The sequence below is a fragment of the Nothoprocta perdicaria genome, unplaced genomic scaffold (genome assembly GCF_003342845.1).
Source record: "Nothoprocta perdicaria isolate Ctin4 unplaced genomic scaffold, notPer1 scaffold_200, whole genome shotgun sequence".
Lineage (NCBI taxonomy): Eukaryota > Metazoa > Chordata > Aves > Tinamiformes > Tinamidae > Nothoprocta > Nothoprocta perdicaria.
Genome location: NW_020455206.1, coordinates 769,429 through 793,088, shown reverse-complemented (window position 1 = coordinate 793,088; position 23,660 = coordinate 769,429). Strand labels below are relative to the sequence as shown.

At 37.0% G+C, this 23,660-nt stretch overlaps 1 protein-coding gene across 2 annotated transcripts; it reads right to left on the bottom strand.

Annotated features, from left to right (window-relative positions):
- Positions 1-1,997: 1,997 nt before the first annotated feature.
- On the bottom strand, positions 1,998-21,501 carry PCGF3 (polycomb group ring finger 3). Of its 2 annotated transcripts, XM_026038097.1 has the most exons (9): positions 21,456-21,501; positions 14,075-14,192; positions 11,419-11,515; positions 9,180-9,235; positions 8,030-8,140; positions 7,526-7,614; positions 5,690-5,827; positions 3,468-3,548; positions 1,998-2,349 (listed from the first exon to the last, which is right to left on the bottom strand). In XM_026038097.1, exons 2-9 carry the CDS (start codon positions 14,181-14,183, stop codon positions 2,302-2,304), a joined length of 729 nt encoding a protein of 242 aa, XP_025893882.1. In that variant the 5' UTR covers positions 14,184-14,192; positions 21,456-21,501; the 3' UTR covers positions 1,998-2,301. The 2 variants fall into 2 exon arrangements, with proteins under 2 accessions (XP_025893882.1, XP_025893883.1); XM_026038098.1 differs by lacking the exon at positions 5,690-5,827.
- Positions 21,502-23,660: the final 2,159 nt, after the last annotated feature.

The window sequence follows — 23,660 nt, the reverse complement described above, 5'->3', positions numbered from 1 at the left end:
TGGGATAGTGCTAAGCATTAACTCCCGAAAGGTCCAGCATGTCGTTTTGTGCACACATCCATGATTACCTGAATTCACCATTTTATGAAAAGTGAAATGAACATATAGACTCCTGTCATATCACTGGTTTTCTATCACTTCAATTAATCCTCACTATAAATCAAAGCTCAAATGTAGCTAAGCAAGTCCTGACACATAAGGCAAAACCAGAGCCAAGTTCTAATTCCATTGCTCATGCACACACATGTGCAAGCACAGACAGACAAATACACACATACACACACCCTCTATCAGTGTGGAGAAGTTCTGCTTAACTCAAACACTCAAATCTTGCTATCTCAAGTCCTCATTTACAGAGACAGCAAACGTTTTTGGCCTTAGTGGTGCCTAATTTTCATCGCCGTAATTCAGAAGGTTATTTTTCTTTTTTTCCCCACCCCTTTAAACACCTCCTTCTGCTTCCATTTATTGTGATTTCATTCCCACTCATATCTGTGATTGTAAATAAAAATGAAGAACCTGTTTTCAAAGGTAAATAAGAGAATGTAGAACATTCCTCTAGCAGCAGCAGAGCTGGGAAAGAAGGACTGAGGATTCCACAGAGGTGGAGGAGACATGCTGAGGATCGTGGTGCATGTTTGAGTTTGAAATTGAGGCGAGAGGACTAAAACTACTTGGATAAACCCCCCAGAAGATCAGTTTCCTGTTGTCAAGCAACAACTTAAGTAATACTTTCTTTCAAAAAAAAAGGAGGGAGCACAGCTAGAGGAAGCACAGCAATGTTAAAATGCAAACAAATTTTTTCATCCAAAGACATTTTATCAAACAACAACAGGGTTTAAATAATATATATAGAAATGAGCATTTTTAGCTGACAGAAGAACTCTTCCAAAACTTGGAGAATTAATCATTTCCAGACGCCACTAAGTCTGCATAGCCTAGTTTTGCAGTGATTTGACCTGACAGAGATCTAGGTATACACCAGGTATACACACTCACATCTGTCCCATATATGCGATACAGTATGCAGCTTGCAGAAATCACTTTTATCTATTACGATTTTTAAAAAGCTATTTCAAAAAGCTTTCTAACAGTGCAGTGAACCCTGTTTAGCACTATTAAGGGCTGGTTTTGTAACAAAATATAGATTTATGTGTGTATGTATATATACACACATACATATATAAACAGATACATGTAATGTACGTTAGCTTGCACCCATTAGGGCCAACACAAACAAATTTACCAATTAAGGCCAGAAGGTGCTACTAGCATGTAGTCTGACCTCCAATATAGCTAGTAATTGCACGAAAGGAAATATTTTAGTTACATATGAAAAAATGGTAAGATAAAAATATTAAGGTGGTCAGCAACCAAAAGAAGAGCTTGTAATCAGGGAAGTGAAAACTGTACAATATCACCAGTGTTGCCAGCAGTCATGGCTTCAACACCTAGTGACAGCAAATTCTCTCTAAACCAAAAACTAATTTCTGCAAGCCTCCACTATATAACATGTTTATTTTCACCAACCTAGTAGCTTTGACTGTTCATTGTGATGTGGTGCAACTTATGCCACAGCAAAAATATCAGGGCTCATTAAATCAATTGAACTTATTTCCATTAATTTTATCAATTCAACATGCAAAGAGAATATCAAAGCTGTACTAAAACACAAAATAGTAGACCAATCATTGGGCAGAACTAATCAAGTCACTGCATTCCCAAATTTTCAAAAATTTTTCAAATCAGCAAAAATAAATATCACTAGTCAGTATATTAGATATGTTCAATGCTCTACAGAAAACCTTGATGAAAGCCAATGTGATCAGTCATACTAAAGACAGGAACATCTTGCAAAAATATAGTGGATCAAATTCTTAATAGTTTCAAGACATGAAAAATAACTAAATGCAATTTGGTGTCAAAAGCAATATTAAATCACCCCACAACATTCTAACTTATTTCTGTGCAACTGCAAAAAAAAAAAAAAAAAAAAAAAAACAAGTTAAGCTGAGCTATGTAGAACTATGAAGTATTTTCCATAACTGTAAACTTAGTGCTGGTAGTGTCTTGTTGAGTCGTGACTTATTTCTTTCTTACAAAAAGTATAAATATTTTCTGTCTAGCAATCCGGGTAACACATCCCTAGAAGAAATATTCAGAAGGTTGGTCCGCTACGAAAGCGCTACAGTCTTCCAAAATTTTTCGGCTGGTTTGTGTCATACGACTAGTGATGCACTAAGAAGGTGCCAGATGATAGTCTCTGCAAAAAACTATGTCCAAAAGGACAATAAAGTTCTCTCACAGCAAGTCCATTTTGGGTCGGTAATGTAGCAGGAGAGGTGCTTTCTGCAAAACAAAAACATCAGTTAGGTTAAGAAGTAAACCCCAAAATTATTCAGTAGCAAACGCTTCTGTTTCATAAAGTATAACAAATTATCTGAATAGCTCTCTGTCAAAATTCTACCAGGACATATTGTGGAGCTCAGACAAGAGGTGAAGAATCTTTCCTCTTTTTTCTTAGTATTCCATCATCTAAAGACTAAACATACTGGGTCTTACTATTGAGCTCAGGAATTCATTCCCAAGAGGGCCTAAGAGAAATGACTAGTGAGGAGGGTAATAATGCAGAAAGTAAACAGCATAGAATACTCCCATACTCCTGCCATTGATATTGCAGGCATTTCCTAAATCAGATGTGGTTCTTCTCTATACTTAGTAACATTTGCTCCCTGAATGCATGTATTCTTTTATCAGAAAGAGATAACATCCTCAACATCCCATATCAACAAATTCCTTGAATCTTGTAGACAATCTCTTTCATCTGTCTGTTCAGAACCTCTTGACCACCGGTTTCATTTGCTGTCCTTCATCTCTTTTACTGCAGAAGGAATTTTATCTTTGTTTCTTCTTCCATGAGACTCACAATTGCACCAATATCCATGACAAAGCTGAACAGTAGGCAGAACACCTCACACTAAACACTCTCACTAAATCATTAGGTCTTTCCATAACAATCTCTAGCATTTCCTTTTTTTTTCTTTTAATTATTTTTCCTTTAGTTTGCCAATTCTACAGATGTGATAATTGGTACTCATTGTGAATACCCAATAATTTATTGTTCATCTTTCAAAGGTTTTGTATTTGTTCAAAACCAAAAAGTAAACTACAACCGAAATCAGAGACCTACTCAACCTCTTTAACCACTCTTAACTTGAGATAAGTACAGTGCTTACTGCCCCTCTGAACAGTTGATGTTTTGTTACAGATTATTATTTCATTTCTTTACCCTTCGGTTTCTCTGTAAACAAAATTAGTACCTACTTCTTAAAAATGCTGTATTAGATATTGAGATTACAGTCACTGCTACGTAGGCCTAAATTAGGGTGTTTTTTTTTTTTTTTTTTTTATAGTAAAAGCTTCTTCCTTAGTCACTGCATGATTTATTTGGAGCAGCCATGTCATACCTTAAATCTCCATCTAGTAACAACTACAAATTTGAGTGTGTGGTCCTTGCCAAGAATCTCTTCATTGCATAATATGTCCAGCTGACAAGAAAGAGAAAAGATAATTAACTCACTGGGAGTCAGTATATGAAAAAAAATACATTTCAGATAATACTATAAATGTTACACAAGACCTTTTTTTCCCCCTCTTCTGAGGACACTGGAACCGTTCATCTTTACAGTTGCTCAGTGGACAAAAATAGTACCACAAGACAAAACAGAAAAAGAGAGAGAGAGAGAGTTTCCTCAACATAAAGCGATGAAAGACTATTACTGAATCTACCTGGGGAATAGAGTATAAAGTGGACTTTTTGAACTTAGCTTCAAAAGCAGTATTACTGTAAAGCACATATGCTTTTATAAAGGGCAAATAAAGCATTCCAAAAATGCCCCCGAAATATAATAATTCACATTTCTCATATTAAGACAACTGTCATTTAACATGCTGGGAGTAGTATTTTCATAAACATCATGGAGGCCATTTTTCATTTGAAAGATGCATTTTAAAAAGCTGTCTGTCCCCACCTTTATTTATTTTACTTTTTTTTTACTTTTCAGCAACTGGAAGTTTTTGTTTTTCTATCTCAGTAGTTAAATATCTTGAAACAGTAAGGGTATACATAGAAAAATGTGAATTCAAAGGACTACCTACCAGCTGAACTAAAACTAATAATATGCATGAAAGCACTGAGTTCCATCAAGATAGCATGTCACAGTACTTTATCACACCATTCCGGAAGGCTATACTATCCATGCAATCCATTGACATAGATTAGCTAGCTGATAATAACTCAAACATGGAAGCGTAGTCAATCAAGTGCTCATAAATCTGAAGTCTCCAACCATGACACCATTACTAGGTACAAGGTACTAGGTAACGACACAATGGTCATGCAATGCAACAATTTGAGTGCTTTTTAGGAAGAAAAGGAGGTGGCAGAGGAATTTCAGTTTGCTTTAAAGAAAAAAAGGTAGAGAATACAAAAGCCCAAAACATTTTAAATACTGACCATAGGTATGTTGCCTGTTGGGTCACAGCCATGAGCCAACAGTTTCTGTGCTAGCAGCTTATGGCAAGACAGGAAGCCTAACTGTGCTTTGGGAGGTACTCCAGCCACAAAACATGGAAGTGCATGAAGTGAATGAAGTGCAGGGAAGCTAGGAAGGAAGAACTGAAAAGATACAAACTGGCAATGGAAAAGTTTGAGCAGGAAGCTGTTGATATTTTGGACTGGAAAGCAGATATCTTGATTTGAATGAAAAAACATAATGAAATTCAAAACGTCAGTGACATGATATCTGGTTGGGAGATGGCAGGCTGTGAATCAAATCAGATGCTGAGAGACTTGTGACCAAGACAGCAATGTGTTAAGCAAAGGCTACATTCTTAGTTTTGCCATTAACTATTAATTTGGAACCTGAAATGAAAGAAGCATAGAGACAGGAAGCCTTTTCTTTCTTTACCATCACTGAAACTTCTTCCCATGAAGTGACTAATTAAGTATTCCCTGCAGTGGCATGGTAAAGTACGTGTTTTACAGCCCTCTGCTTTTGACAGACACTGGCTTATACTACATAAGGTTGCGCTTTATCCCAAGCAGAGAAGGAAACATATGTGCTGCTTTCCTGCAAACCAGGTTTCACCACTGCTTAAGGGTTACTGGCTATGGCCTGCAAGCACGTCAACTGTGTATAATCTCTGTGGGTACAACTCAATTCAAGATGTCAAAAAAAACACTTTGCTGGTTTGAACCTCTATGGAAGCAAACAGTCAAAGCATTTTGGTGCAACTACTTAAATGTGGACACAAAAACATGTGCCAAGATGCACTGCCAACTAAATGTCAAGTCCTGTATAACCCAAGTGTCAACCAAAATTACACTTTCATTGTTTAGGAGGAGGAAGGGGAAGGGAAACCTGAAGTGAAAAAGACTAGAAATCCTAAAGTAAAAGTGAAAATAAACTCCAAGGAAAAAAAACCCATCTTTTAAAAAATCATCTGCTTCACTTAAAGAAGACAAGAAAATGGCCCAGGCATTACACAACTCAGGAAAGTTCTGTATGCCTCAATTTTCAGAAAATACAGTCAGATTGGAAGACACTGCTTTGCAAAAAAGTACCCCCACACACAGTTTCCCTACCATGTTTTTTTCCAAAATCATTTTTAAAAACTAAAATATTACCTCATTAAAAGAAGAAAGGTTAAGTTTTTTGGCAATGAACTTCTTTAGATGCAAGACTGTTGCTTGTGCTGAGCAGCGAATCCATTTTCGCTTCAATCCACGCAATTTGCTGCTATTGCATTCCAAACAGATGCTTACCTTCAGGGAAATAAGAACAGTCAGGACTGGGTGAAAGAATTTTGTGCTGCCCTCATTATGTATTCAATATGTAGTTTTCATTAGTCAGCCAAAAAAGGCCAAAGTTTAGAGGACTTACTAAAAGGCATGAAGTACCACTGAAGAAAACATAAAATTCTGTCAGTTCAGTGGTAACCATTATTTCACTCAAGAACAATTTGGACGAAAAGGTTCAGAGACGTTCAAAATTAGACTGCTCTAGTCAAGCTTCACAGATTACAACTAGTTCAGGAAAAGTCTACAAGGCCAGAGTAAGATACATGGTAGAAAGCCAAATTGCTAATGATTGCTTCTCTTGTGACCTTTTGCTTTGAATGAAACTGCTAAATCCAATAATAAATATTTAATTAATCTTTAACAAGCTATTTCAACATTTAAAATGAACAGATGCAATATATAACAGATTTTTAAAATTCAAAGATTATCTGCACACAATGTCCTTTCAATTTCCATATTCTTCTTTCTTTTCTCATCAGCTATTTTATTATCTGGCTTAAGCTCTATCTAACAAAGTTTATTTTATGCACTAAGAGGATATAGTGCGAGATAAATTCCCTTTGAAAGTTAACTAACAGCAATATGGAAAGAAAATCCAAGTTTAATTCACTCTGCACACAGTAGCAGGTGATATTCAAACATAATTTGCATTTATAACTTCATGCTGGATGTGCTGGTATAGGATAACACTGTCCTCGCATTAGCAGTGTAAAATAAAATAAACAGTAAATTAGCAGAAGTGTAACAGTTTTTCATTCATTATCACAGAACCACAGAATAGTTTAGGTTGGAAGGGACCTCTGGAGATCGATTTGTCCACTCCTCCTGCATGAGCAGGGTCACCTAAAGCACATTGCTCAGGATGGTGTCCACGTAGGTTCTGAGTATCTTCAAAGAAGGAGACTCCACAGTCTTTCTAGGTAGCCTGTTCCAGTTCTCTGTCACCTTCATAGTCGAGAAGTTTTTCCTCATATTCTGATGGAATTTCCTCATATTCCTGTGTTTCAGTTTGCCTCCGTTGCCTCTTGTCCTATCACTGGACACCACTGAATAGAGTCTGGACCCATCCTCTTGACACACTGCCTTAAGATACTTGTACACACTGGTAAGCTCCCTCTCAGTCTTCTCAAGACTAAACAGCCCAGTTCACTCAGCCTTCCTCATAGAAGAGACAGTTCAGTCCCATAACCATCTCTGTAGTCCTCCCCCGGACTCTATCCAGCAGCTCCATGTCTCTCTTGTACTGGGCAGATCTGGAGGTAGCACTTCTGATGTTTCTCACCAGGATTGAGAAGAGGAAGAGAATCACTTCCTTCCAATTAGTACTGAAAGCATTCAATTCACTGTGTGAAAATGGCATAAATCCCTTCAAGCAAGAGGCCCCAATAATATGAATTTACATTGAATTGAGTGCCAGAAGAGACTTTCCCCAATACTTTGGAAAAATCAAAGAAACAGGAGATGAAAATATCTCAAAAATCTTCACTCCTGCCAAAAATCAAAGATAAAACTCATATTTATACAAAAACCAAGGGGGAACATTTTATCTTGTTTGCATCAGAAGAGGAAAAAAAATCCCTCAGTAGTTATTTATCTTCAGTAAGATATCATAGGTCTAAAGTTGGAATGCAAGATAAAACTAAAAATGCCCTATGAGCCTACCTGTTCATCACTTCGGTGATAGTCATTATCTTCTTCCTGTTTTTCTTCAGATGTTTCTTTGTTTGAACTTTCATCTGTTTTAGTTTCACCTTACAGAAAAAAAAAATATATGGTATAACACTCAACATCAGCAATTCCTAAATCTATTATGATTACAACAGTTCAGAACCAGATGTACAATAACCCTTGTTTTTTTTCCAGTTTCAGTTATCTGCTTATCCAACACCAGCTCCACACATGAGAAACAGGAATAAGGACACAGTCTTCAATACCATCAAATACTGGCCATGCAAAAGCAGGGTAAAATGGGAACCCAACATTCTACACATTCTACAACATACTTCACAATGCTACATTGCTATAAAGCAATTACTATTGGTGTATATGTGTGGGAGGGGGGTGGAGGGAGTGTTATACATGATGGCAGACACATACATCTGACAGATTCTTTTGGCAAGCTACAAATAAACCTACCAAGACAGAAACAAACAAAAGATAATTTACCATTTCGATGACAATCCAGATGCTGCTTTGCAGAACACATCTCCCCTTTGATGTCTCCTGGTACTTCCATGCCCAGTTTATGATAGAACTCCCTCTGCTTTTTCATTTCCGCTGTTTAAAATTGTAGATATTAATCCTTGAAATAATTCTAGTGCAGTATTTATGAGATTTTTCCAAATTCCTTCTGTGTCATACAGAAGAGTTTTGTCAGCAAGAAGTAAAACTTCTCTACCTTTCCTACAGTTCCGAGTTATACCAGAGATAATTGTCTAGCAGAAGAGTACTATGAAATCATTTGTGTAGCTAGTGTAATACATTGCTATTAGTGTAGGTGAAATAAAGCACAGTACAGCACTTAAAAGCTTAGCCATACCTTCAGCGTTTCAGTCATACCACGGGTTTTGAATTTTTATTTCTGATCTTCAGAACATTAGAAATAATTTTAAAATGCCATCTTTTAAAAAATATTTTTAAAAGCATGAATATCGATGTCTTAGATTCTTGTGCTTTTGCAGTCTAACTAGATTAAAATCAACTATTTACATAAAAGCTGTAACACAACAGGGAAAACGATTACTGAGCAGTTACTGCAAAATATTTTTTTCATTGAATAGATCAAGTCTCAGAAAGAATTATAAAGAAATATAGAATAAAATTTACCTGCTACCAAAAGTCATAGGTATTAGAAGAAATCTTTACTGATACTATAAGTTTCATTGCATTGTCTTTGGAATTACACCTCGTGCAAGAGGTGTAAGCACAGTTTAACAAGAATACATGAAATATATGAGGTGTATTATTCCAATATATGAAAGCTGAACTGCTGTTCTGACATATGTAATACTACCTTCTCCCTAAAATATCCCTAGAATTTTGTTACTTCCTCCTTATCACGCCCCGTTCCCCCCCAAAAAAAATGCTGGGTACTATTCTATAATTAAGTTACTGCAAAAATAAAGAATTAATACCAGAAATAGAACAAATATAGGCAGGGCTTTCACTGAACTTTTTCCTCAGCCTCCCTCTGTGTTCCCTCTGCAATCTTCACACTGCATCTTCATCACCTAAAGCTTGCTTTAATGCAAAAAAAAAAAAAAAAAAAAAAAAAAAAAGTCAGCATTTACTACAATATGCCAGATACACAGCTTACCTTCTTGGAGGCCTGGCACAAGTTTGTAAACGATATCTTGCATTGTTCTATCATGGCTAGCAGGAAAAGAAAAGAATCAAAAGTTTAAATCAGCCATCTTGATTCAAAACATCTCACTCAATACATTCCAGAAATAAACTGGGTGAAAAACTAAATTCTTGTTAGAAATATTTCAGTTCTAAATATACATATATATATATATATAAAAAAAATAATTTTATATATATATATATATATATATATATATATCAAATAAGAGAGAAAGGTAACAAGAAATTAATTCAGAAAATTTCCAGGTTAACATAATAGCTTTCAGAAATCCAGTGGAAGTATGAGAGGAAATAGTCCTGACTATCCAAAAGATACCATCCTACTCGCATCAAGGCATAGCCTCTAAGTTCCCTGACATCCTTGAAATAAAAGCCTTTTCTTGTATAAAACAATAAAGGGTAGTCTTTTTTTTGCCCATTTAAATCACTTTCTCACATTTCTACTTTATTTAATTATCCTTATTTTGCTATGTCTTGCTCCACAGAAAAAAAATGCATCAGAAAGTTTGACTTCACTTTTAAAACAACATTTTATCCATGAGCAACATTATATAGCCCAAAAGCTTAAACACTCCACATGTCAGGAATTTGAGTGGCAGCAAGTACACCAAACTTTGAATTGCAGCTCAGCTACATAAAACTGTATTCACCCAAAAATTGTTTTCAACCTCCACAGGCACAATTTCTGGATTAGCCTAAAATAATTATTCAAAGAAACAAAACATTGCCTTGAATTCTAATTCAAATATAAATTTAAGAACAATCTAAACAACAATCCCAGTTGCTGTGCAGATAGTAAACCGAACAGAGCTTGCAATACCAAATATTGGCCCTGATTACAATGCAAAAGATTAAGTTTAAAAGAGTACTCAGGTTCCTAATTAAAGGAGATGATTGCCTTGCAACGGTAAAGACCAGTGAACCACCACAGAAATGAGGACAAAACAAAGGTTTAACTCTAATCAATCATTACTTTGTTTTAAAGCAGCAATACAAGAAGTATCAAAATCAAGTTACGATGAAGGCACATTCAGTGACTACAAGTTATGGCCAAATTCCCTTGCTGTATGCAACTTGAGGCTATGCTACCTGGTCTCAACTTCTGACCCAAGGCACAGCTGTATTGCTGTAGTGTTACCGGGGACAAGATGCTGTTTTAACTGACACTTAAATCTTCCTGCCTACTAGCATCTATTTTTCCCTTCAAAGCATACATTTTTATAGTGTATAACGACAGTACATCGCCATTACTGCAAGCTACAGAGACAGCATAATGATTCTCTGACTCTTAAATATGAATCAGTCTTAAGTAATTCAGAAATTATTTTGAGAACAGATCCCAGTGACAGCAAATGAGAAATGAGCACTGTTTCAAAAGTTATGATACAGCTGAGACATGCACACTGAAAGCTACGACATAAAAAGAACCAAGCTCTTCATAAAGGTAAGCAAAAGACTACTTGATATGCAACAGCTAGTATGAACAAACTGCCACAACGCCCTTCCATCAGGAAAAGCTTCTGTGTTTCAGATCTGTAGTGCACTCGGCCAAGCCGCATGTACAATCACCTGACAGATGTGTTAGAGATATGCAAATAAAAAGTGCTGTAAAATGACTGCTTTGTAAATCGCAGACCAAAAAAAAAAAAAAAAAGATATAAATGGTCAATATTGAATTCATGTTACATCAAAAGGAGAGATTTTTACACTCTACAGATTAAATCCACTGGACTAATGTTTTTTGCTGTGTTCTGATCTGCACCTATGAGCATCCTTTGGATGTATAACTAAACAATAACATTAACAGTTATTTTTCTTATCAGCTTGTTAGACAGTCAAAACCACTGTTGACAGGAATTGCTGTCACATATAGTAAAAGTGCAACTCCTACAAATGCTTCATATATGAAACTCTTCTGCTGTGGTTGTATAAAACAAGAAGCGTCTCAATTCTACTCTATTAGGCTTCACTCATAAAAGAGAACATGAAAGATGTTAAGAAAATGCAAATTCATAGCCAAGAGCAGCATTTAGGTCTTTTATCTAAATCATATCAAATCTATTCAAATTTCTTTTTAAATGCTTACCAGACTGTTAAGCAAGTAAAAAAATCTAGGTGAAAATTGTGCTATATGAGCAAATCTTACAAACCTAGAGTGAAACTAGTCATGCTTTTACTTTTCTACTTACCCGATATACTGTAAAGGATGACTCTGATGTATAACAATTCTACATGTTGGACAGGTGTTATTTTCCTCCAAATACTTCACAAGGCAGCTTCTACAGACTGAAAACAAAGTTCTCATAATTAAAAAGAATAAACCTACATTCAAAATATAGAAGATTGATATAATTGCAGAAATACACATAGCAAATAAAAAATTGAATTTGGTATTTTACATGTGTAAGTCTAACCATTCTAAAAACAGTTCACAATATCTTTCTCAAATGCTGTAGAAGAAGTGCTGTGTATAAATTAAGGCAGGAGGTTTGTATGTACTCAGAGTCTTCCAAATAAAGCAAACAGCACAGTCCCATTCCAGAACTTAGCTGAATGGCAGGTAAACTCCATAATATTAGTGCCACAAGACATTCTATGTCCTTAAAAAACCGAGACAATTTCCTTAGCCATGTTTTATAAAGAAGTTAATTCTTTGGAAATGAACTTAGGGCAAACATATTATTCTTTTTCCTGAAGTTGCATACTTTTCAGAAGAACAGAGTACTTTCAAAAAAGGGATATCGAGGTGTCTTTTACTTCTACCATTCACAGAGTACACATCACAGTTAAATTTCCACCAGATAAAGAAATACACAATGATAGATTTTTTAAAAATATTTTTTAAAAATATTAAAAATTGTTAAAAATATTTTTAAATAGAATTTTTTAAAGAAATCCTATAAAAGCGGTTAATGAAGGGATATACCATAGAGCTCCACTGTTCTGGAACTGTTCTCATGCCCGTTGGAACAATTCTATCCATTTGGTTGAAAACAAACTATTTACCTCATTTCATTTCTTTAGAGAAACAGTACTGGACACAGTATTTCTATTACATGATTTTCTAACTAGAAGGTAAAAATAAACTCAACTCCAAAATTTAGAAAATTTCTAGTTATTCCAACTATACTACAAGGTTTCTCTTTGAAAACACTGAAACATCCTATTCCTAATCAGTAGTCATTTATTTATTCTAGAAATAATGTGGTAATCCTTAATGCATAAAGGAAGAGAATTTCTGTAAATACAGTGCCATCTGCCACTCAAACAATACATTTGAATACATATGATTTCATACAGAAAGATGTGAAGCAGCAAAGCAAATGTGGTAAGTGCATATTCTGTACTGTATTTACACCCTGAAGACGTTTTTGTTGGTAAAAGTTAATCACTGACATTACACCTTTTGGCCATTAAGTCTAGGTCTTGCATTGCTCCCTGCTCCCCAAGAAGAGACAGAGTCCTCACACACTCACTATTCCTTACTGCTTTGTTGCTCTAAACTTTTGTCATTTCTACATCCAGTTCAAAATATCCACTTTCTCTTTCACTATCATCGTGAAACCCACAATATTCATTAGGTCTTCGTCTTCCTTAACGCACAAAAACAGTTTTTAAAACATACGCATTAATTCTTCTCAAATCACACATACAAAAGTATAACATGATCTGTATCTATTGGATAAGGTTGAAGCTGCCTCAAGAAACAGATGTAAATTAGAAAAGTTTTGATATTGAGTTGCTACTGATTTTGCTTACTAAGTTACAGGCCTACTTATCAGTAGCAAATTAAAGGGACAGTGGAGAACCAGAGTATAAAACAGCAATGAGAAAGACCATTTTGCTCCAGAATTTTGTTTTTCAAAACAAGCCAACCTCCTCTCTGACAAAGTATTCTTACTCCAGATCTCAATAACTATGCTGGCTCAGTGAAGAATCTGAATTTCTGAAGGGCAAGGAATTGCAATAATACAGATAAACCAGAAAAATCCCTCAATTCAGAGCAGAAACAGAAGTTAAATTACATGGCATTGTAATTTATCAGGGAATCTATTACCTCAATATTGAGAGGGCATTTTCAAGAGATATATTCAATGGAAGCCTTGTTAGGAAATACATTGCCACCATTAATGTATACAAAAGAAACAATGTCAACATGATTGAAGTTAAATAAAACTAGGAAGATGTGCCTTCCTCAAAATACTGTAACTCTACAGAATACCATGGACTGAAAATACAGACAATCTACATTACGGAGGCATATTCCACGAAATAAATAAATAAATAAGAAGTGATTATTCCCTGGCTTCTACAACAAGACCTGAGCATTAACCTAAATTCACTACATTTAAAAACCTGAGAGATGATGTAGCTGATGGGAATTAAGCATTTTTTTATCGGGACAGCGAAAAGTGATCCATAAACTCTCAAACTGATGAGATGGGTGACATACTAATGATATTGTTAACATAGGCTGTTAACAGCAGCAGTAATATATTTGGAACAAAATCAATCTCTCACTACATTTCAAATAGGACATCATAGTAATGTGAAACTTATGCAGAGCAGAGAGTGAAATGGGAATAACCACAACGGGAAGAGTGATGAGGAAGGCAAGTTCAGTGGATCATATCTCCCCCTTGTAAAAACACTTCAAGTTTCTGCAGTACAGCTTCAATAGTCTTCTCATATCCTTCATGTCACTTCACTAAACAAATCACAGTCTAGCAAAACATGCATTATTTTGTCTTAACCGCTACAGATTTTTGAATTTCAATTTACCATATTAAAACATGCTGCAAAATCCAATAAAATTTTATTTAACTTAATTATACTCCTACTTACAAGTATGCAAGCATTCTGTTACAGTGGTAGCATCAATAAGGTATCCATTGCACAGACGACAGGTTATATGGGCATTAATATCCCCAAGCTTAATCTTTCTTGTTAGCATCTTTGGTGTCTGTAGGAGGATAAAAACACAACACAGTAAGACAGCTGCAGTGATCGTGTAAAAGTAATTTTGGATATAAGTAATATAAGTAATTGGAATTCATCTTAAGGGTATGTTCACACAACGTAAATGTTCTTATAATAACTTTTCAAGTGTTTCATAGAAATGAATCGTGAAATAATGTGAATGCAACATCAGCTTACAACCAGAGCTTCAATATCATGGTAAATAGATGGCCTAGAATACTATTAACACATTTTCATTATTGATACATTGACCTGGAACCAAGGTGAAATATTCCTAGTCACCTAAATAATCACTTTCAAGGTAGAAATGGGGGAAAAAAAAAAGAAAAAAAAAGGGAGAAAAAGCTACTGCAGCATCCTCCATTACTGTAAGCTAAAACAGCCTACAAAACCTATGTCCTTACAAGCAGGCCACAATATTTAAATATAGAAATATATATTTTTTTGAATATATTAGAAAAATGCAAAAACTGTGGAAACGTTGTAAATAATTAAAAAGAGCTGGCTACACTGGCTTACAATTTACTACATTTGGTTACCAAACATTCATCACTACATGATAGTTCTCTATTACAGTGACTTGCCAAGGCCTGGCTTACAAATAATAGTTTTTATTGAGTTTTAGAATATATTTAAAAATCTGAATGGTGAAAAGATTTTCCCCACATTCCACATTAAAAGTTTAATTCTCCATTTCCCTTGTTCTTTTCCGATGTTTAAAGAAATGGTAAACGAAGAAATGGTAAACAGAGAACTATGAAAAGACAAATTTTCAAACTAGACTGAATTATACCAGGAGTGAAGAAAGTACATTACATTCCAACACAAGCAATGGAAAAGCAATTTCCTAACCAAGCTCTCAAGACCTGCACTGCACAATGCAAAACAGACTTATCAGGGTTAAGAAGAGATATGAAACCCAAACCTGTTTTACAGCATTTGAGATTTCATAATTATGCCAGTAACTAGCTGTTAAAGAAGAATGAAAATACAGCATATTTGTGTAATACACAAGGTAGATTATAATTTGCACTTGGGAACTGGATTATTGTTATAAAAATATTTTACAGTTTTATTTATTTATTTTATAGCTAGCCTGTTAGAATAGCAACATATGTTAGAATAGCAACAAGGCCCTCTGGAAAACGACATAATTCATGATAGATAAAAGAGAGTTCAAGCCAAAAGGATCAGGCCAAGAGGCAAACATAAAAGGACAATATCAATCACAACTCTGATTAGTTGTCTAGACAGCAATTCAGCAAAAGGTTTTCACAATTATCCTGAACTGAATCAAGGCATTGGGGAGGATGAACAGCCAAAGACATCACAGTGAAAACTGAAGCACAGAAATAATTTATTCTCTAGAAAACATTTCACAATTTCTCCTCACTATTGTAGAGACAAGTATTGCCAAGAAAGGCAAGATATCATGCACCACTCGAATCAAGAATACCTATAACAAATAAAAAGAGCTCAGATGGAACAAGATATTGTTAGAGCTACGAATAAACTAGAACAGAGAAGGTAAAAAAACTAAATTAATGTAATGGGTTTTCTCCCTCCCTCAGGCAAAAGATAGCAAAAGTAGTAAACATGTAGAAAACTACTTCATGGATTGAATGAGAAATAAAAACCATATTTTATTTCAGTAAAAGAATAATATAGATTTAGAAATTCCTACTTAGGTTTATTTCATATAATCATCCTGGTAAAGATTTCCTCCACCTCTGAATAAGTAGTAGCGATAATAATAACAGCAATAACAAACTGAATATAAAGCACTCATTATATATTTAAAGAGCAGCATCTGGACCTTACTAACATGAAGAAACACTAGGCGGGCAAGTTTTTCCAGGGCCTTAGCCACTTCTCTGTCAAAAGCAGCTACAGGAATAGATTTTTGCACAAGGCCTGGCCCACACTGCTAGTTTGCAGTGCCTAAACAAGAGAATAAACTGTTTCCTGCACATGCAGAAGTCTTAGCACAGAAGCCTCAAGACAGCATCACTCTCCAATAAGCAGTTCAGCCAGCTGTGTCAGCTTTTAATTTACCCTGCCCCTTGTGCTACTGAACATGTCTCTTCTATCCGTGGTTCCTACTTCCACAAGAAGTTATCAAACGAACAAAAAAAATGTGAACTGATTTTCATTTCTCATTTTCTACTACTTTTTCGTCATTATTAAAGGGGTGCTGAGCTACCTGAACCATACCTCTGTTTGTGCGAAAGTGCTCTAATATTCCCATGTTCTCACAGTTTATTATTCCACAAAAGGTAAAGGAACTTTCATCAGATAACATTGTCATAATCTAACATAGGTTTTATATATGTATAAATTCACGCACACACATATATACACCACACAAATATCATTATCATAGAATCCTTAAGGTTGAAAGGGACCTTTAGAAAACATTTAGTCCAACCCCCCTGCACACGCAGGGTCACCTAGAACACGTGGCACAGGCTGCGTCCAAAAGGACTTCGAAGATCTCCGGGGCAGGAGACTCCACAACCTCTCCAGGCAGCCTGTGCCAGGGCTCTCTCACCCTCACTGTTAAGAAATTCTTCCTTAAGTTCCTGCGGAACTTCTGATGCTTCAGTTAGTGGACGTTTCCTCCAGTTCTATCAGTGGCCACCACTGAAAAGAGACCAGGCCCATCTCCCTCTCTCAAAGTATTTCTAGACACTGATCAGGTCCCCCCTCAGCCTCCTCTTCTCCAGGCTGAACAGACCCAGCTCCCTCAGCCTTTGCTCATAGGGCAGATGTTCCAGGCCCCTGATCATCCTCGTAGCCCTGCGCTGGACTCTCTCCAGCAGCTCCACATCCCTCTTGTCCTGGGCAGCCCAGAACTGGGCACAGTCTCCAGATGTGGCTTCACCAGGGCTGGATAGAGGGCCACCATCACCTCTCTCGACCTGCTGGAGATGCTCTTCTTAATGCACCCCAGGATCCCACACTTAGACATCGGCACCTGCGCAAATCTCCTCCAAGAAGCAGTTCAGCCCCAAATCTTTCCAAGCTGACACTAAGAGGCACAATTCCTATCCTGTTCCTGGCATAGCCTTGTGCTAAGCAGGCAGGTAGATACCATGCCAGTGCACACTGATGTGCATTGCCTCCAAACAAGGGCCATGTGCCAAGACTGATCTTCTAAAACCTTTTTTTTTTCTTATGCACTCAATGGGAGTTCTAGTTAAAATATAATGCTCTGAACTCCTAGTGAATCTAGTAGGGAAGCCTGTATCTCCCTATTCTGCATGCAGAATTAGTGCCATTCCCATGTCATTCTAATATGCCACCAACAAAAACTGAGCAGACAAGGAACTTTAAATTTAAAATTAAAAAGGGTAGCCTTTTAATACATATCCTCTGAAGCAGATGCATATCCTCTTGTGGAAGTCCTGTTGTGAGATTTCACACATTTGCAAGGATATGGTATCTCCCAGGACAATCTGCATCACTAATAACCACCAGCAAAGAATCTGCTTTCACACTTGGTGTCTGTCCTCCTCCTCCTCCTGTGGAGGAGGAATTTTTCACCTAGACTGGCTAGGTATGAGATGATTCATTGCCCTCAAAGCGCCCAGTATGTAAAGCACAATCTGAATCTGATCTTCCTGCACTACTCTGTTTCCAGGCGATTTCTTACTTGGTACCAAAATTCATATGTGAGAAACTCTTTGGATACAGATTTGGTAAGGGTTAACTCTTATTCCTTTGTGAGCACGCACACTCACAAGTGGATATACTTGTGGAAGTTCATACATGTCCATATAGTCCTCCTACAAGCCTATGGGATTTGTGCTATAACGCAGCTCTGGTGGAAGATTTCAAGCCATCTGGGAGTTTGGCTTTGGGTTTAACTGTAAGATGTGAGGTTATTCCATGTAGCAACTCAGGTACTAGTACTGGTTTGTTCCAGGTTTTAAATTCCTCGTATTGATCTATCACATCTTGAGCTGACATTTTCCAAGAGGCATTTCATTTGCAAGATGATCCAATAAAGGAAGTCAGGTCACATTCACATGGAAGACGACATCTCTTCACAGATTTCAAATGCAAATTGACAATCCGGTAGCTAAAATACTAAGTATTCTTTACTTTGTAGTTCTGATATACTCACAGGACCCAAGCTAAGGTTAGACAGCTAAAGGTTGGAGGTTCTGTAAAGAGAATTAATGTAATGGAATATGTTTTCTGCTATTTGCAGTTGATAGAGAAGAAAGCTTGCTGACTGTCATGCATGTCACGTGTCCACAAATCGTCTGACTCCTTATGACATCTCTACATGAAAATCTGGAGGTCTGGATCACTTTGCAACCTCCAGCTCTTTGCAGCTTTGGTCACACGTTCTGGTAACATCTGATGGGGGGACAGAAGAGAATACGAGACTTCTTGGATAGGACAGGACTTGGTTAAGAACATGTCTGCTCAACCACCAGAGGAAGTTAATGGGTTTCTATTTCTATTATTTTAAAGAAATAAAATCAGGAGGATTTAATCAGAATCTTTTTTTCTTTAAAAATGAAATCAGGAAAACAATAAAGATAAGTATTTGGATGAAATGAAAAATCTTAATACACAACACCTTTCTTTCTTCACATCCACTATATCTGACAAGACACTGCGGAAAAAAAAAAAAAAAAAGAGGTAGAGGCTACAAAGTTCAACAAAAGTTTTCTTTTTAATGTTTGAAGCAGAGACTTTGCCTTCACAAACAATAAAAGAAGAGGAACAAAGAACAAAGGCGCAGAGCAGCTTCTCTTTTCCACATCAGTTTACTTTGGATAAAAGGAAATCAATAGCAGCCGTGAGCKTCACATCAGGAAGATCCGYGTCATTAGGGTTTGAGCACAGCTCCCTGTCTTCCCGTGCCCTTCGCATGAGCAGGTCAGCCTAGCCTGGGGCAAGAATGGCCACCATGGGTGGCTGCAGCAGCTCAAGCCTTGAATCTCCAGTAAACTGAGGACTCCGAAGAGGATGGCAGATCAGTGTCTTACGCTCTGTATCACTGAGGAACTTCAATTCTGTTCCATCTTTCAAAGCTCAGATAAGATTTCCTTTTTCCTCTTCTCCTCTCTCTTGGCTTAACAAAATGCACTTTTCATCAATGCAGTCTTCAAAAAGGGCCAGAGGGAGGACCTTGGAAGCTACAGGCTGGCCAGCCTCACCTTTGTCCCCGGAAGGGTGATGGAGCAGCACATCCTACACACCATGTCTAGGCATGGGAAGGAAAAGAAGGTGATGAGGAGTAGTCAGCACGGATTCACCAAGGGGAAGTCATGTTTAACCAACCTCGTAGTCTTCTACAATGGGATGACTGGCTGGCTGGCTGAAGGAGTAAGCAGTGAATGTCTACCTTGGCTTCAGCAAGGCTTTGCACACCGTCTCCCATAATATCCTCGTGGTGAAGCTCAGGAAGCGTGGGTTAGGTGAGTGGACAGTAAGGTGGATTGAGAACTGGCAGGATGGCAGAGCTCAGAGAGTGCTGATAAATGGGTCTGAGTCTACATGGAGGCCTCTAGTTAGCAGCGTCCCCCAGGGGTCAGTACTGGGCCTAGTGCTGTTCAACTTGTTCATCAATGACTTCGATGTGGGTGCGGAGGGCACCCTCAGCAAGCTTGTGGGTGATACCAAACAAGGTGAAGTGGCCAACACTCCTGAGGGCTGTACTGTCCTTCAGAGGGACCTGGACAGGCTCGAGAGGTGGGCAGAGAGAAACCTCATGGTGTTCAACAAGGACAAGTTCTAGGTCCTGCACCTGGGAAGGAATAGCCCCAGGCATCTCTACAGATTAAGGGTTGATCTGCTGGAAAGCAGCTCCATGGAGAGGGATTTGGGAGTTCTGTTTGACACATTAACTCTCAGCCAGCAGTGTGCCCATGTGGCCAAGAAGGCCAGTGGGATCGTGGCCTGCATTAGGAGGAGTGTTGCCAGCAGGTCGCAGGAAGGGATCCTTCCCCTCTACCAGCTTTGGAGAGGCTGCACCTGGAGTGTTGCCCTGGTGAAGCCTTCTAGAGAGGGTCCAGTCTAGAGCAACAAAGATGATGAAGAGACTACAGCATCTCTCTAAAATGCCTCAGTTTGTGGCCGTTTCCTCTAGTTCTATCACTGGCCACCACTGAAAAGACACTACTGCATCCTCCTCACTCACTCTCTTGAGGTATTTATACACACTGATCAGGCCCTCTCTCAGCCTCCTCTTCTCCAGGCTGAACAGGCCCAGCTCTCTCAGCCTTCGCTCACAGGGCAGATGCTCCTGAATTCATTAACTCTGGGACAAGCCCACCTTCATTCAGACAATCACCAGAATGGTCATCTGAATGATATTCCCAGAACAGAGTCTGAAGCCTCTCTGGACAAAAAAGCTATTGGACAGACTGGTTCTGACATACCAGTCAGAACATACATACATATTTTTTTAAACTCTTCCTCATGAATCATGAAATGGCTGAGAGATAAAGGAAAGAGCTAACCAATTCAACTTTAGCAGACAGCTGCTTTACCTAGCAGCTGTAAAGCATTGAAAGAGAGAAGTGGTCCCATTATGCTAGAACATGAAAACAAAAATAAAAATCAATAAATAAATGAGTAAATAAAAACCAAAGTAACAATAAATAAATAAAAACATAATCAGCCCACTATCACACAGGAATGTTTCACCATCCATCTAATACACAAAAACAATCACTTGAATAAAGATTATTGCTCATCCATCTTGTTTCCAAATATTTTATGCCATATTGTTAAAGCCATGTCAGTCCTTCACTGCTGAGAGATTTCCTTTCATATCAAGGGAAAGCCGGGGAGGGAGGGGTAGGAAAAAAAAAATTATAAATGCACCTGGAATTGCCTCTACAATGGAAAAAATAACACCTAAAAAATAAGCCACCCACCACGCACAACAATCAGGAGAGAAGGAGAGGGTGGCAGAGGCTATGCACATGTCAGACAGTCAAGATTTCTTTTCTTTATGCTACACTTCCCCATCTAAGGTTGTATCCTCTTAAGATTATCAATCAAAAAGGTAAGCAGCACCTCCCAGACCTCTCCAGTAAAACTGCTCGTAAAGTTTGAATGCTTCTGAACAAATTTTCACATTTCAGAGAGACTTCAGCACTGAAAACTGTTGTTAAAGTGGACACACAGTAAAAAGACAGCCTAAAAGCCTCTTTAGAGGTATAGCCTTATCACTGGTGTACACATTTATCAGAAGTATTTTGGCCTACATGTGGCATACCTCTTAAAAGAGCATTTTGTTTCACAGTCTGCCATCCAGAGATCTGAAAAGACAAAAAAAAAATTGTCTGAAAGTTAACACCCAAAATTCCTCAAAAAAAAAAAAAAAACAGAAATAGTTAGCTCACTGAGTTTACCTAGATGTATCTGTACTAAACATAAGAAAAAAAAAAAAAAAGCAGCTAACTTGAACATCACAATCTATTCAGATGGCAGCAAGTCTCTAAAGAGCTACAAGATTTTAGATTGCATTGTAGTTGCAAAAAGATGCACCAGATGCACCACAGCCTGGAGCATCTTATTCACAGTTTCCAAGTTACATTTAAAAGCAATCTGCCCTCTCTTTCTTAATTTCCAAAAATACTTTGAAGAAAATATGAAATATTTCCAGAATCTCTAGATATTTTAAGATATAATATTATAAAAATCACAGTTTGCATTGCTTTCCAGACAAATATCATTGCACATGAATACGAAGCTTGACAAGAAAAGCTATTCTTTACTCAGTTAATTCACTCAAAATAAACTACGATGTTGCATAGCCAAGTAAGCTATATTGCTGCTCACATCTTCCTATCCCAAAAATAAAAAGCACTGTCTATATTTATTGATTTTGTTGTTACATTGCAGAAGGAATGATAGATACTATGGTACCATGAAACCTTCATGACTATCAGGCAAAAACTTGAATGCAACACATATAATCTCTTTTTAGCATACTCATTGTTAACCACTTTGACTGAAATCAGAGAAACAATAATAACCTAAATCAAAGCAGGTTTGTGCAGGTGTCCTTTTGTTAGGTACTTCAAAAAAATAAAAAAAGGGGGGAGGGATGCTATCCGTCCAATCTATGGATTATCAAACTACAACTCTTATTTGCATCTGGCTTTGTAAAGCAAAATAAGCAGAATGGGAAGTTAAAAGTCCAGAACTGTGGTGACTGCCAAAGTATTTATAAACCACTAAAAGGTGCCTGTGCTCCCTTTCAAAAAGATAAACATTCCTTCTTTTTTTTTTCCCCTCTTCCACAATACTGTTGTTCTGTTAAAAAGCAGAAATACACTGCACATATAACACAGAAAAAAGGCCTGAGAGAAAGTTACACATGGAGTGACAAAAAGCAATTTTGCTTAATACATTAGTGAAAGATATTAAGATCATAAAGCAGGAGAAAGAGAACAATAATAGAAATAGCAAGTATACTTTGTTCCATAAAGATAGGAGCATTACAGCAAAAGTCACTGATACGACGACAACAACACAACAAAATGACAACAGTATAATTTCCATCAACTACAGAACTGTGGAATAGTCTTTCAGAGCTTAAGTCTGGAATATACTTGCTAGTACCTGCACACAAATGAAACCTAGACAAACCCACAGCTGAAGGAAAAAGCAAGTACTTTCCATGCATCCATTCAATTTGTTCCTCAGCAACTAGTTTGATTAGAATACAAAAATAGCTTATTCTTTTAATCAGTTGTTAACTGATTTAGAGATTTAGTTTAAACTTTTTTTCTTCAACTGTAGCAGTAACTTAAAAGAATGCGGTCTGGCCTAAATACAAAAGAATAAAAATATACAAAAAAAAGTTAGTATTTCGCATTTCTGCAAATGCTTTCAACTTACCACACCAATTTGTCTAAATCAGAAATGTATTTCAAGAGGACTACAGAACTAATCGTAGCCCTACTTTAGTTTCTAATAAGGTCAATATTGGATACTCTAGAGAACAGTAAGAGTATTAAATCTGTTGTCTGATCTCAGTTAGATACAGGACATGTACTTAAGACATAAGATAATAATTAAAATATACATATTTGTGGTTGCTTTGGCCCCAGACAAAGTCTTTTGTTTCAAGCATGGTGAGTGTTACTATACTAACTTAAAAAATAAAAGTGCAGCAGAGAAAGCAGTACGAAATACATGTTCAGAGGCTGTGAAAAAAATGTAAACCTCAGAAGAATTCTCCCTGCTGTGTTTGCAAAGCACTGTTTAATAAAAGAAACTATTATAAAATTTCTTTTAACTGAGGAGATTGAAATAGGGTTCAGCATTGACCTTTCTTTTAGTAAACCAAATTATAACTAATAGCACATATATAACCTTTTGGCAATTTATTTTATCCACTTAATTGGATGTAAAGACTGCAAGTGCACTCTCTAAAAATGGCAACAACTCAAATTCTGACATATGAGTGGGC

Coding starts and splice junctions, on each gene's coding strand:
- PCGF3 (XM_026038097.1), bottom strand. CDS start 14,183: ATGCTAACAAGAAAGATTAAGCTTGGGGATATTAATGCCCATATAACC. Junction 7,615..8,029: donor TCTGGATTGTCATCGAAATG/GTAAATTATCTT, acceptor TTTTTCTGTAAG/GTGAAACTAAAACAGATGAA. Junction 5,828..7,525: donor ATCACCGAAGTGATGAACAG/GTAGGCTCATAG, acceptor ATTTCCCTGAAG/GTAAGCATCTGTTTGGAATG.